Consider the following 13,036-nt stretch of genomic DNA (forward strand, 5'->3'; position numbering starts at 1 on the left):
AAGTGTTGGCACACATCAGGATCCTTCCCACAGGGCTGTTCATGGTAGATCATGGGGTGGTGGGCTTGCCCAGCAGGTTCCTGCCCTGACGTGGTCTTTGCCTCCTTCCCTCGCTCTCCTATAATATTCATCTTCTTAATGTTTTGCGGTGACAGCTCCAGACTGGCATTGGCAGATTGATACTGAAGGAAGAAATGAAGGCACGATCCAATTCCTACGCTGACCCCTGGACTCCTCCCCGCAGCTCGGCAGGCAGTAGAGAAGCTCTTCACACGGCAGGCTACGAAAGCTCCTTAAATGGCTGTAAGCAATCGCAAAAAAATCACCTACCCCCTGCCTGCCAGCAGATGGTTGGCTTCAAGGAAGTGAGAGGTGCAGAAGGATTGTCTTTTCACAGGCCATGCATTGCTATCGTGCGAGAGAGATTATTGCTGGGGGGGGGTGGGGGGCAGGTATCAAAGACATGGCAGAATGATCCCAATGCAGGGGAAATTCAGATCAGATGCTGAGTCTGTGGATTTAGAACCAGCCGGCTGAGTTCTTCTAGTGAATTAAATTGGCTGGTTTTGCTATGAATATACTGGTTCCAGCCTGATATTGTTTTCTTGATGCAACATTCATAGTTGGGGACCATGAGACTGAGGGAGGTTAGAACTGCAGTGAAAATGGAGATATTAATAACGGCCGGTCAGGTTCACATACAGAGAATGAACCTGGGTGTTTCAAAGCCACCTCATCATACACACAGCACTAGCCTTTAGCTCACAATTCTGTTTCTAGGTCTCACACTGCATTCTCACCCCGACCATTCCTGCCTGATCTAACTATTCCCCTGTTTTTGGACAGAGCAGATAAGAGAAAGAGCCAGAAGCATTTGAGAGAGCCAATCGGCCTAAGACAGAAGTGTGCATAAGATTGATCAGGATCTGCTAGTAGATCACTGGGTGGCTTGCAGTAGTATTTCTGATTCCCAATTATTTTAGTCATAGCAAGCAGCTAAGCAGTTTAGAATCCCTGATCTGTAATAACTCAGGCATAAATGTGTGCTTAAATATGCAAACTGTGTATGTGTTCCTGGGGTGCTGCAGGCAATTGGCTCCACCCCCTGAGTCACGGTTTTTACACCATTTTACACTGGTTTCGCCCACCCTGCATCTGCCCTGGCTTTGTGGTTCTAATAGCAAACAGAACATATCTGAAGTCTCTCTATGTCTGGGCAAAAGGAGATCAAAATCTCTCTTCATTCATCTCCTGTTTGGAGAGATTATTTGTCATTTCCCCCATTTGTTTGTTGTGTGTCAAGCATATTGTACCAAACTGGGGTGATTAAAATTTCAGGGATCAAGAATGATGTTCAGTGTCCTGCCACCTTGCTCTTGAGTTCACAGAGAAATCTTCAACAATAAAATCATGCTCACAGGAATCATGCATTCCACGATGCCAGAGTTTATTTGGCAAACTGTATATCAGCCTTTATCTATCTATGCATTCCCAGGGTTAACTTGCACACCTTCGCGGACACATACGCTCTCACGCTATAGCTTTCCCTGGGGCACCCTACCAGCCAGAGCCTGAAGGAATATTTCATTAATCTTTGATGAACTTCCACATTATCCCACCTCCCTTTCTCCTTCCAAAGGAGTGTGGGTGAGGGGCAAAAATATGCTCCTGCAATTGCACCAGCTGGCCACTAGATGGGGCCATCAACAGCTCAGCAGCTAGTCATTCTGGGTTGTTGCTTTTAAGTACTGTACTAAATAATCCAAAATAGATATGGCACACAATCATGTTGACCTTTCCAACTTCTCTTAAAAATAAATCAGCCTCAGGAGGAATTAAGTTGGAGCAGAGAAATTTGGGGTGGGGAGGAGGAGAGGCTAGTTAACTTAAGCATTTATTTATTTATTTTGCTCAAAACTGGCCCCTCCTCAGCTGTTTTTCTGCTGGGACGGAGGGCATTTTGTACAGAAAAATGGCTGTAGGGGAAGGCATTAAACAGCACCCCCTGCCTCTCCCTACCCCCCCTTGCATAACTTACTTCTCCACAGTCAAGTGTCCTAGTATATGACTAAATTGTATTTTATTTTTCTGTTGGAAGCCGCCCAGAGTGGCTGGGGAAACCCAGCCAGATGGGCGGGGTATAAATAAATTATTATTACTATTATTATTATTATTATTATTATTATTATTATTATTATTATTATTGGAGAAAAAGTCAGCATTGCCATGAAGGGCTTGGAGCCAAGCTACATGTTACACTTAATGCCTAGTGTGCAGCTACATCTCTGGATTTCCTCTATTTGGTTGCAGATACAGGGGATCCAATTGTTGTCTGGATAACAGTGTGTTGGGATGGAGGAAGGTAAATCTTCTGCCACAATTGGGGTGAAAATCCCACTTCCCTGCAGTTAGGAGGCTTAGAATAATTTTTTTCCCATTGGGTTTAATGGGAACTTTTCCCTAAGGGCTGGATTCAAATGAGTTGATGTGCTAGCAGGAACTAGCAAAATATATCACAGTAGAACTCCCCCCCCCCCAAGCACCCCATAATAAGCTCTGGAAATATCTTAAATATCCCAGGGGGAGGAGAGGGAAGATATTTACATCAGTCAAGCTGACTGATTTCCCCCCCTAAGTCTCCTAGCCATGCAGTGTGATCTTCACACCCATAACTGATTAAAAAAATGATAACCCACAGACATAGCTGCACACTACACATTGATGTAATATGTAGTTTGGCTCTTAGAGGACATACCAGTGATGAAGCTTGACAAGAACATTATTTTCTCTCTTAAACAAAACAGAACAGCAACAGGAAATTCCTGAGTCCACCAGCTACACCTAAGTCCAGTGCCACCTAGTGATGAAACCATAGAATGACACTATCCACATAATGTGAACCAAGCAATACCTGAAGATAGCTAGCAGTCATTTTCACGATTGCAGTGATATTCCCCTGCCACACGCACTGCGGTTGTCTCAATGTGCCACATTGTTCACAGCCATCTTTATCTGTGTACAGAATCATATGGGCTTTGATTGTGTGATTCAGTGTGTGGGGTGTGTCCAGGCTTGCACTGCTGTGAAACATACTCCGTGTGCATGCCTGACTTGTTGCTCTGTCTTCCTCCACAGCACCCCGTTCACATTACCTGGCTGACAGTGGTACGTTTCTCTCTGCCTCCTGCCTCTCTCGCTTTGTGCTCTTTCATCCACTTCAAACAATGGGCTAAGGAGGCCTTTTTAGAACCAAAGTAGTTTCCTCTTTTCAAGGCTATAGAATCTGGGTGGGAGGGGGATAGAAGTGAGGGTCTACTCTCTGTTGTGCTAGTGAAGTGCAGTAGGCCCTTAGTTAAGCCTGGGGTTGTGCTCCTCTATCAATGTCAGGCTTACCATAAGTAGATCGATAATCTCAATGAGGAGGAACTGAGACACAGGACTGGCCCTGCTGTTGGACAGGGTGAGGTGGCCAAGCACAGCAGGGAGATTTTAGAATGACATTAAAGGGAGAATATTGTCCATTTTTTCAGTTTATTAGCCATAATAAAAGTGCCATCTGGCCCAACCCCGTGCAATGCAAGAATAACAGAAGATACTCATATTTTTACGTTCACAGAGTGCCCTAAGATACTGCCTCAAACATGTCTCTAGTGGAATGCCTTCTGCCACTCCTCAAGATGCAACTCCTTGAGGGACAGTGGAGTGGAGTGGTTAGGGTGTTGACAAGGCCTGGGGAGGCCTATCCCTACTCAGCCAGGAACATCGCTGGGGGACCTGCAGCCAGTTGCTATATCTCAGCTTAATCTACCTCACGGGGGTGTTGTGAGGATAAAATGGGAGGTACCCTGTTTCCCCTATTTTAAGACATAGTCATAAAATAAGCCATAGCAGGATTTTTAAGCATTCAAGGAATATAAGACATAGTGATAGGTGCGGCAGCAATGCCAGCCGAGGCAGCAGGAGGAGGGGAAAAAATAAGACATCCCCTGAAAATAAGCCATAGTGTGTGTTTTTGAGGAAAAATAAATATAAGACGGTATCTTATTTTCGTAGAAAGACGGTAGAGAACCAGGCACACCACCCTGAGCTCTTTGGAGGAAGGCAAGATAATAATGTCAATCCCAGTCATATTACTTGTGTGTAAAGAATTAAAACTTTTCTGTTCTTCCTTGCTACAATTAATTTTCTGCCATGCCTGTGCACTAGAGACTGTTCCTTTTTCTAGGCAATGGGGAAGCCTGCGTCTTCTGACTTTTGCAAAAACCTGTTCTCTATTTCAGATCCCCTCATTTCAAAATCTGCCTCTCTCCCTGCTTACAGAAGGAATGGGCTGCACAGGGTAAGAGTGCCTGCTGACTCTCAGCCTTTGCTTGACCCTTTGGGAAAAGGAAGTCCAAGGACCTCTTGAGCCCTCTTCTATCCTGGGCTCAGACTTTCCAGTGCCAGGTTCAAAAGTGGGGAGTGCTTCTTCCTTCCTCTTGGAGCCCACACATTCCCCTCATGCCAGGGGCTCAGAGACAGTTGCTAAGAAACAGCTGCGGAGATTCCCCCAGGAAGCGAGGAGCAGATTGGATTCTCAGTGGGAGCTCAGGGGTCTAGAAAGCCACAGCAGCTCCTGAAAATGCAGGCATGATCCACAGGAATTTTTCTGGGGATTGGGAGTGGCAAAGTCAAGCACTGAAAGGCTCGTTTCTCACAAAAGAATGAAAAGAAAGATGCATGCACACTTCACCTCAATCTCTCAGGTTCCACAAATGCTATGGTAGGAATTTAGCGAGGGATTCAATGTAGCGCTAAGGAAATTGTTCCATCTGGCAAGCTGAAATGCTTGTGAAGATAGAGGGAACAACCTTCCCTCTCCTGCTCCCCCCCCCCCCCGTGTGCTGTTCTGGGGGCTCCTCTGACCCATTTAGAGCCAATATGTGGGGAGGGGGGGAAGTCCCACTGTACTTCCACTAGCTGGTCCCATTTGTTGTATCTTACACTACCCCTAACCTTGCCTACCTCGCAGGATTTTTGTGAGGACAAAATGGGATAACCCATGTACTCTTTGGAAGCAGAATGGCATGCAAGTCTAATATAAAAGTAAACAGAAGTACTTTCGACCTGGCAAAACGTTAGTGCAATGATTCTCAGATCGCTTGCCACAGGAGTCTTATTTGTAGTGGGTTGGAATACTGTTGGCATAAGGATATTTCCCTTAAAAATGGAGGAGGAGGCTGAGCTCTTGGCCTTTAGGGTACACCACTCAGTTGTTCCCTATAATTCACTGATTAATCTCTCCTCTGTCCCTGCCTCACACATATATTGGCAAAGAGTTAAAAAAAAGACTCCTCCATTAAGCAGCTAACTTGTTCTAGGCAGCTTTTGGTGGAAGTAACTATAAAAGAGCAGAGCGGGTTTTAATGGGATTGGCCATATCAGGATGGGCCATAGAATCATAGAATTGTAGAGTTGGAAGTGACCACAAGGGTCATCTAGCTCAACCCACTGGAATGCAGGAAGCTTTTGCCCAATGTGGGGCTTGAACTCATGACCCTGAGATTAGGAACCTCATGTTGTACTGACTGAGCTATCAGAAGCTCTATCAGGGGAACTTGTGGCCTTCTAGATGTTGCTGAATTACAACTCCCATCGTCCCTGACCATCAGCCATGCTGTCCTGGCACACATGCTGACCACTCTTTTCTCTGTATTGTTGTTTCCTCTGCAGCCTCCCAGCGCTGAACTCTTCCACTACGACAGCACGAATGCCGTTAACTGGGGGATGCGAGGTGAGTGCGTTCTGTTTGAGAACAGAAGCTTTGGTGGAACCCAGTGTGTGCACTCCTAAATCCTGTACCAGAGGCTCTCGGAGATGTTATACTGTACAAGAGTTAATGCTTGCTAGTATGCATACTTATCTAGGAGTAAGTCCCTCGGGTTTCAGTGGAGATTACCACTGAGTAGATAGATAGATGGATATGGGCACAGAGGTCAACTTTCCAAGGATCACCATTTTATTGTTATTGATTTCAAAGTGAAGACAAAATCCCCGATGTGCATAAGTTGTTTTAAGTTGCTTGACAGACTTAAGTAATAAGGTACGTATGGGCAACCCTCTAAGTAAACCCTTAAATCTTTCCCGCTGTAATCAATGGGATTTAATGCTGCTGAATTTGGACTTAGATTGTGCCCCAAGCCTGTCCACATCTTACAGCTGTGAAGATAGGCTTGAGAGGGTGCCATCAATGCCTAGAGAAATCCCCTGATGCCAGAGGGAGGCTGAACAGTATTTCCAGTAACCAGACGGTAGGGCTTCAGGCCTCTAGATCGTTTAATGGCCTTCCCCAAAACTAGGAGACACAGAATACATTGTGCACACTTTGGAAATATCTGAAAGCCCAGCTCTCTGAGCAGTGAAGTTTCAGAGCTCCCAGCATTTCCTTAAGGTGTGGTTTCCTTAGAAAGAAGTTACTGTCCGGTGTGTTCTGATATATGGTTTATTTACACACATATATAGACAGAGCATATTTGGAGGCTTAGCACCCCAACATATACTTCGTCATCAGATTTCTGAAAAGTTGTAGGAGGTTTGTGCCCTCATGATGCTTCCAGAGCTCCAGCTAAGCTCCCCTATGCCAGCCTGATCTTGTCTCAGTCTAAACTTGTGTTTCACAAAATGATTTAAATTAGCACATTCCATTGCTGTGAGGAGGGAGGTTGAAGGTAGGCCCCCTTCCAGAAACTCCCTGGCTTTTTCCTTAGTCAAGCAAGGGCCAACCATTCCAATGTTATCAATGCTGATCTCCATACAGAAGGGGATTTGCCAGGCAGAACTTGTCCAACCAGTTTTGGGCCTCCTTAAGGTTGTTATCTTGGATAACCACAGACACACAAAAAAGATTTGGTGTGGCAAATCCTTGAAAGAGCATTCAAAGCAATCGCCCCATCTCATTACAATAAAATCTGCATATGTAGAGATCACTTAATTCATATGTTCATGGTGCAGAGCTTGGATAAGTGGTGCAGCATTGCATATCATTTGTTGTAAGTGCAGAGTGTAGGCAGCTCTGCATACTGAGTGACTGGTTTCACATTCCCAGAGGACATAATAAATGCCTCTTATTGCAAACATCACGAGAGTTTGCAATGGCACAGACTCTATGATAGCAAAGGAAAGGAAAAAAGGGGATTAGACACTGACATCTCTCTCCCTCCCTCTCTCCCTCCCTCCCTCCCTCCCTCTCATCATCTCTTACAGAATACAAGGTAACACTTTCCAAGGAATCCTGTAGAATTCTAGAACCTTAGGTCTGTTTGCCACCTGAAATGCTGATCTGCAGGATCTGTATCAACATCTGGCCAGAAGAAAGCCTCCTCTTCTCCGGGTGCTCCTGGCCTGCAGTGCTCTTGAGTGCTCCTTCCACCTGGACAGAGGTGTTCTCAGGGTCCTTCAAGTGGGATTCAAGCACTTTATCGGGAGTTCTTGTGCAACAAGCCTGCTTCCCTAAAAGACCAGAGTTTTTGCTTTGTGCTGTGTGTGTCATCTTGTGTTGAAGTTTTGCTATTCAGGTGTATATTGCCAAGGTAGGGTCACTCTTGGCATGCTCAGTGGGTTCAGATAAAGGCTTGTCTTAGATTTAAAACAAAAACAACTTGAGGGCACAAGTTTCTTCCAGGCAGGCTGCCTCTACCCGTTTCTTCTTTTTGTGTGGATGGACTAGAAATCTGTGGCCCCCAGCAGTCTGTTTTTCTCCCTCCTCCTGTAGATATACCCTTACGAGCTGCTTCTGGTAACCACAAGGGGGAGAAACCGCTTGCCCAAAGATGTGGACAGGACTAGGCTAGAGGTAAGCTGGCTCTCACAATGCTCCGGCCAGGACCTGGAACTAATCTGGTCAGTTCGTTCAGGGGTGGGGAGCCTATTTCAGTGTAAGGGTCAGATTGGAGTTTGACTAACCTTCTGGGATCTATGTTCCCAATGGTGGGCACCTTTACTTCTCTCCCCCACCCCCTTGTCTCAAATATACATGCACCAGGCACACACCACTCATCCACTTTCTCATACATGCAGTCACACAGAGACATACACTCTCACATGACAGGCAGGCATGCAGACAGGCTTTTGCCTATGCAATCAGCATTCCCAGCCATTCCACTCCAGTAATGGAGGAGGGTGGCGGCTGGGCTGGAAAGTTCCCTTTGCCTGCTCTCTGGTGTGAATCCCTAAAGAACAGGCAGAGAGGTCTTTCATTTCTCGATATTAGTGCTAAGTGCTAAGTACTACAGCACTAAGATCAGAGATAAAGCCTGCTCCTTAAGAGCTCAAGGCAGCATTTCCACTCACCCCAACCCTGGCTCACTATAAGGGTACTTGATCAAAGGAATAAGTTGTAATAGGAACCTATGGAACAACCTCCCTTTGACATTTTTAGGTTAAATGTGCATCCATTGAGGGTGCTTTACTTATTCATTAGGAAAAATGCTGAATCAAAAAATGAAGTTAAATCCTCAAGTGGTGTAAATGATCCATTGCACTCTAAGGATATCTAAAAATAACTTTGTCAAGCAGTCGTTTGTAACCAGCGATCATTTGGCCACATGGGGAGCCAGTTCTGTATTGCCATTTACCTCTGGTGAGCATAATTTTTCCACATTTTACCATATCCTTCCTGTTGTAACAGCCGCTGACACCAAGGGATCCCTACTCTACCTCACAATTGGAGATACAGAGAAAGGGGATTTATAGCTGTAAATATCATCATCATTATTACTATTATTATTATTATTATTATTATTATTATTATTATTATTATTATACAAATTGTAGCATTGCTCAATACATGAGATACCATAATGTGCTATGTTTTAATTTTATTACATGCATATGCTGCCTTTCTTGCATCATGGAGCTCAAGGTGGTATGCACAGAGGCGTAGCTAGAGGGCAGGGGGGCATTGGGTGTCACACTGCAGGGTGCGGCACTTACTGCGAGGCCTGCAGCGTACCTGAGCCACACGTCTCTTCTGGGAGTGACACGGGGGCTCGGGCACCTTCAGGTTCTGCACTGCCTGAAATGGCAGCATGGGGCTTGCATTTGCCCACTGCTTCCCCCTCAGCTGCCCTACAGCTGAGGGCAAGGCAGCAAGGACTTCTTGGAGGCTTCACACTGCTTACCCTGTCCCGGCTTGCCCGCCCCAGGTGGCTTGCCCCCCCCCCCCAGGGCCAGGGCATGCATGCTGCCCTGGGTTCCCAAGTTGCTGGCTACACCACTGGGTACGCACTGGGATATTGTAAGACAGACATCCCCAAACTGCGGCCCTCCAGATGTTTTGGCCTACAACTCCCATGATCCCTAGCTAACAGGACCAGTGGTCAGGGATGATGGGAATTGTAGTCCAAAACATCTGGAGGGTCGAAGTTTGGGGATGCCTGTTGTAAGAGCATAGGGAGAGCCCTGCTGGATCAGGCCAAAGGCCCAGGTAGTCCAGCATCCTGTTCTCACTGTAGCCCAGGCATCCCCAAACTTCGGCCCTCCAGATGTTTTGGACTACAATTCCCATCTTCCCCGACCACTGGTCCTGTTAGATAGGGATCATGTGAGTTGTAGGCCAAAACATCTGGAGGGCCGCAGTTTAGGGATGCCTGCTGTAGCCAATCAGATGCCTGTGGGAAACCTTGGCAAACTGAGCCTGAGCACAAAAGCCCGCTCCCCTTCTGTGGCTTCTGGCAACTGGTATATTTCCCCATAGGGATACCCAGGCAGTGCACATTATATCAATGATGAGGCGTCTGTGGCTGTACACGTGTCGTTAGAGACTCCAGCTCTCACCCTCCCTTGCCAGCATGGGAAGGGATCCCCATCCCAGCACTAGATCCCAGTTAACTGGCTTGGTCAATGGCCAGCTGTAACCATTCCAAATCAGTGCTTCGGGCCACATCCTCATCCACATCGAAGTTTCCTCTGCCGGCCTCCAGTAACTGAAGGTCTCTGTAATGAGGATACAAGACCACTGGATGGCTCAGTTGGTTAGAGTGTGGTACTGATAAGGCCAGGGTTGCAGGTTTGATGCCCATATGGGTCAGCTACATCTTCCTGCATTGCAGGGACTTCAGTTAGATCAGAGGTTTTCAACCTTTTTGGGTCCACGGCTCCCTTGACCCAACTACATTCTTTCTGCGGCACCCCTGTGGGGTTCAGGAGCCCAGATGTGTTGCCCCTTGCCTGCAGAGTTGGCAGCCCCTCACCCCTTGGGGAGTGTTCCCTCAGCCTACAGAGCTTCTAGCCAGGGCTGCTGCAACAAACAGCTGTGCAAGCCTTTGGGAGGCAAAGACGCGAGAGGGCATCAGAGGAAAGAGGGACAAAGCCAGTGTTGCCCGCAGCACTCTCGACCACCATTCAAGGCACCCCAGGGTGCTACAGCTCACTGGTTGAAAAACACTGGGTTAGTTCTAGCTCTACAATTCTATGAGTCTATGATTCTAAGAGTGTGCATTAGGCCTTGCCTCAGCTACGTACCGCCGCTCCTGCAATCCCTACTTCTGATGACACACACTGCCTCCCTTGCCCTGTGCAACATGATGCCTCTCTCTGCTCTCCCTCCAGCGCCACCTGTCGCCAGAGGAGTTTTACCAGGTGTTTGGCATGACCATCGCTGAATTCGATCGCCTGGCCTTGTGGAAGAGGAATGAGCTGAAGAAGCAGGCCCGGCTATTTTAAACAAACAAACGAACAAACACCGTACATTATAAATAAATATATATATATGTATATACATACCTATAAATATATACATATATATAATTATATTATATATATCTATATATAGAAAGATCTCTATATTGAAACTCTGTATGACTCTTTTTGTTGTACAGTGGGAGCCCCGGCTGCTCTCTTTGGAAGCCTGTAGCGTGAACTGAAGACTCACAGATATTTTTATGCTCTCTCTTTTATGCTCTTTCCTTTATTCCTTTCTCTCTCTCTTTTTTTAATGTAGCTGTTCTTCGGGGGAAGTTTTTTCGAGGGGGCAGGGAGGAGGCGGGGTCCTGTTTTTATATTGAACTCTCTTTTTCTTACATGAATGTCAGGCAGTCTTGGGCATTATAGCATCACTAACACACACACACACACACACACACACACACACACACACACACACACAAACAAGTCTCTTGATCCCAAGTCCTAGGCCAAGGAAGGAGGTGGTCCTGGAGCACAGGCCTTGCAATGAGTCGACTTCCTCTCTGGTCCTCTTGTGCCCAGCGCTTGGCATACGGACACCGGAAGTGCCCTGCTGGATCAAGCTGAGGGTTTGTCCCAGGGATGGGGATACTGCAGCCCTCCAGGTGCCATAGACTACAACTCCCATCATCCCTGACCACTGGCCATGCTGCCAGAGTCTGATGGGAGTTGGGAGTCCAACAACATCTGGAAGGCCACAGATTCTCCAGCCTGTCAAGCCTCGTGTTTCCAAATGGGTGGCCAGCCAAATGCCTTACGTTTCTTTGCCGTTTGATTCCCATTACTCTGCCTTAGCCACCTCCAGGGCTATGTGCGCACTGTGCTGCTTGCTTTCTTCTTCCTCTTCTACTTCTTTAAATCAAAATTCTGCACCACGAAAAAGAATCGAATTCTGTGATTTGCATGCAATATATAAATTAAACATGTTTGCATATTTTAAAAAAACCCACAAGAACAGCCAAAGTCTGTCTAGGCCACCATTCTGTTTCCCACAGCAAAAAGAGGGGCCCTTGGAAGTTAACAGACCGGCCACACACACACACACACACCCTTCGGTTTGTTCTCAGTTTCTGCTAATCAGACACACTCCCATGGAGGCTGCATTTTGCGAGCGTTGGTAGTAGCTGTTGCTAGTAGTAGCACTATCCTCCATGAATACAAAAAAATATTAATTTGCTTAACTTATTCTCCTCCTTATCATCATAGTCGTATATTGCTTGCCCCAGGACCCTTAGAGAGACATGCTGGAAGTGCTAGACTTTCTGAGCCCCAGTCTGACTTCAGAGATTCCACCAGCCTCTTGCTTTTCTGAAATATGAAAGCTGGGGTTCTCTGTGTGCTGAATTTTGCGCTTGCTACATAACTAAACCCCACGTCTTCTGCATTTGCACAAGTTTGTATAATGGACACAGCCCTGGCTATGCCCTAACATAATGTGGCAATGGTTCTTTTTAATGGCTCTCCCTTTCTAATCCTCCAGCTTCATTCTCTCAGCCCTTTAGTGGGAGGTCTAGCAGCCTATTAATCCAGTAAGCACTATCTGCGGGGGTGGGGGGATTTTAATCTTATAAATCCCAAAATCAGCACTGTCCCGCCACCCCATGACTAGGAACAGCCAGTGACCCTCTCTTATTCCTGAAGGAAACTGACACAATTCTCTCTTGACAATGTCCTTTTAATAAACTCTGGCTTAAAAAAATGTTAAGAAGACATGAAACTATACCCAGCTAGGTGTGTGATCACTAGGGGCACTGCATCTGAATCTGAGACTTCCTTCTGTTCTAAGGATGCAATGGACATAACTGATGAATCGTACTCCAGAATTTCGAGCGGGCACAGAAAGTGCTGGCGGCTTGTAAAGGAAAAGGGGGTGAGCTTTGCAGAGGCCTCGGCACCTCCTGGAATACTATTTTCAGCTTCTTTGGATTAGATTGGACTGGCCATTAGCAATGCCTCTGATCCCAGTTCAAATCAGTATGATCACCTTCTGAATGAAGAACTGTACATGGAATGTCTTTATCTCTGTGGAAAGTTGTAGGCTTGTTCTGCTTTCTTTTTTAAAAAAGAAAAGATTTCTTACCTAATACACTGTTTGAACAAAAGAACTGTGTGCTGTCTTCTTCTCCTATTATTTTATTAGATTTATTTACCACTATTCACCATAAGATCTTAGGGCGGTTTGCAGACTAAAATACAGAATAAAAAACAGTAAATAATTACTATAACAAGAATGTGTTGTGTTTTAATTATTTACTGTATTTTATTCTGCATTATTATTATATTCCTGATTAACATTTTAATGTATTTTAATCTT

General features: G+C 46.0%; 1 protein-coding gene across 12 annotated transcripts in view; it reads left to right on the forward strand.

Moving 5' to 3' along the window:
- ABLIM3 (actin binding LIM protein family member 3) overlaps positions 1 to 12,827 on the forward strand; it is a 171,023-nt gene extending 158,196 nt beyond the window's left edge. For 10 of the 12 annotated variants that reach the window (XR_009557151.1, XR_009557153.1, XR_009557155.1 and 7 more), the window contains 7 exons: positions 156 to 303; positions 3,136 to 3,165; positions 4,281 to 4,339; positions 5,713 to 5,773; positions 7,243 to 7,831; positions 8,666 to 8,732; positions 10,588 to 10,723. Coding sequence is in view for 1 of the 12 variants with exons in the window: in XM_060271707.1 (XP_060127690.1) it covers positions 156 to 303; positions 3,136 to 3,165; positions 4,281 to 4,339; positions 5,713 to 5,773; positions 7,243 to 7,250; positions 7,751 to 7,831; positions 10,588 to 10,701 (501 nt within the window). In the remaining 11 variants the exon portion in view is untranslated. Of the gene's footprint in view, positions 1 to 155; positions 304 to 3,135; positions 3,166 to 4,280; positions 4,340 to 5,712; positions 5,774 to 7,242; positions 7,832 to 8,665; positions 8,733 to 10,587 lie in introns of all 12 variants that reach the window. The other 2 variants (XM_060271707.1, XR_009557157.1) reach the window with 2 other exon arrangements.
- The last annotated feature ends 209 nt before the right edge of the window (positions 12,828 to 13,036 follow it).

This window comes from Zootoca vivipara, chromosome 2 (assembly GCF_963506605.1).
Source record: "Zootoca vivipara chromosome 2, rZooViv1.1, whole genome shotgun sequence".
NCBI lineage: Eukaryota > Metazoa > Chordata > Lepidosauria > Squamata > Lacertidae > Zootoca > Zootoca vivipara.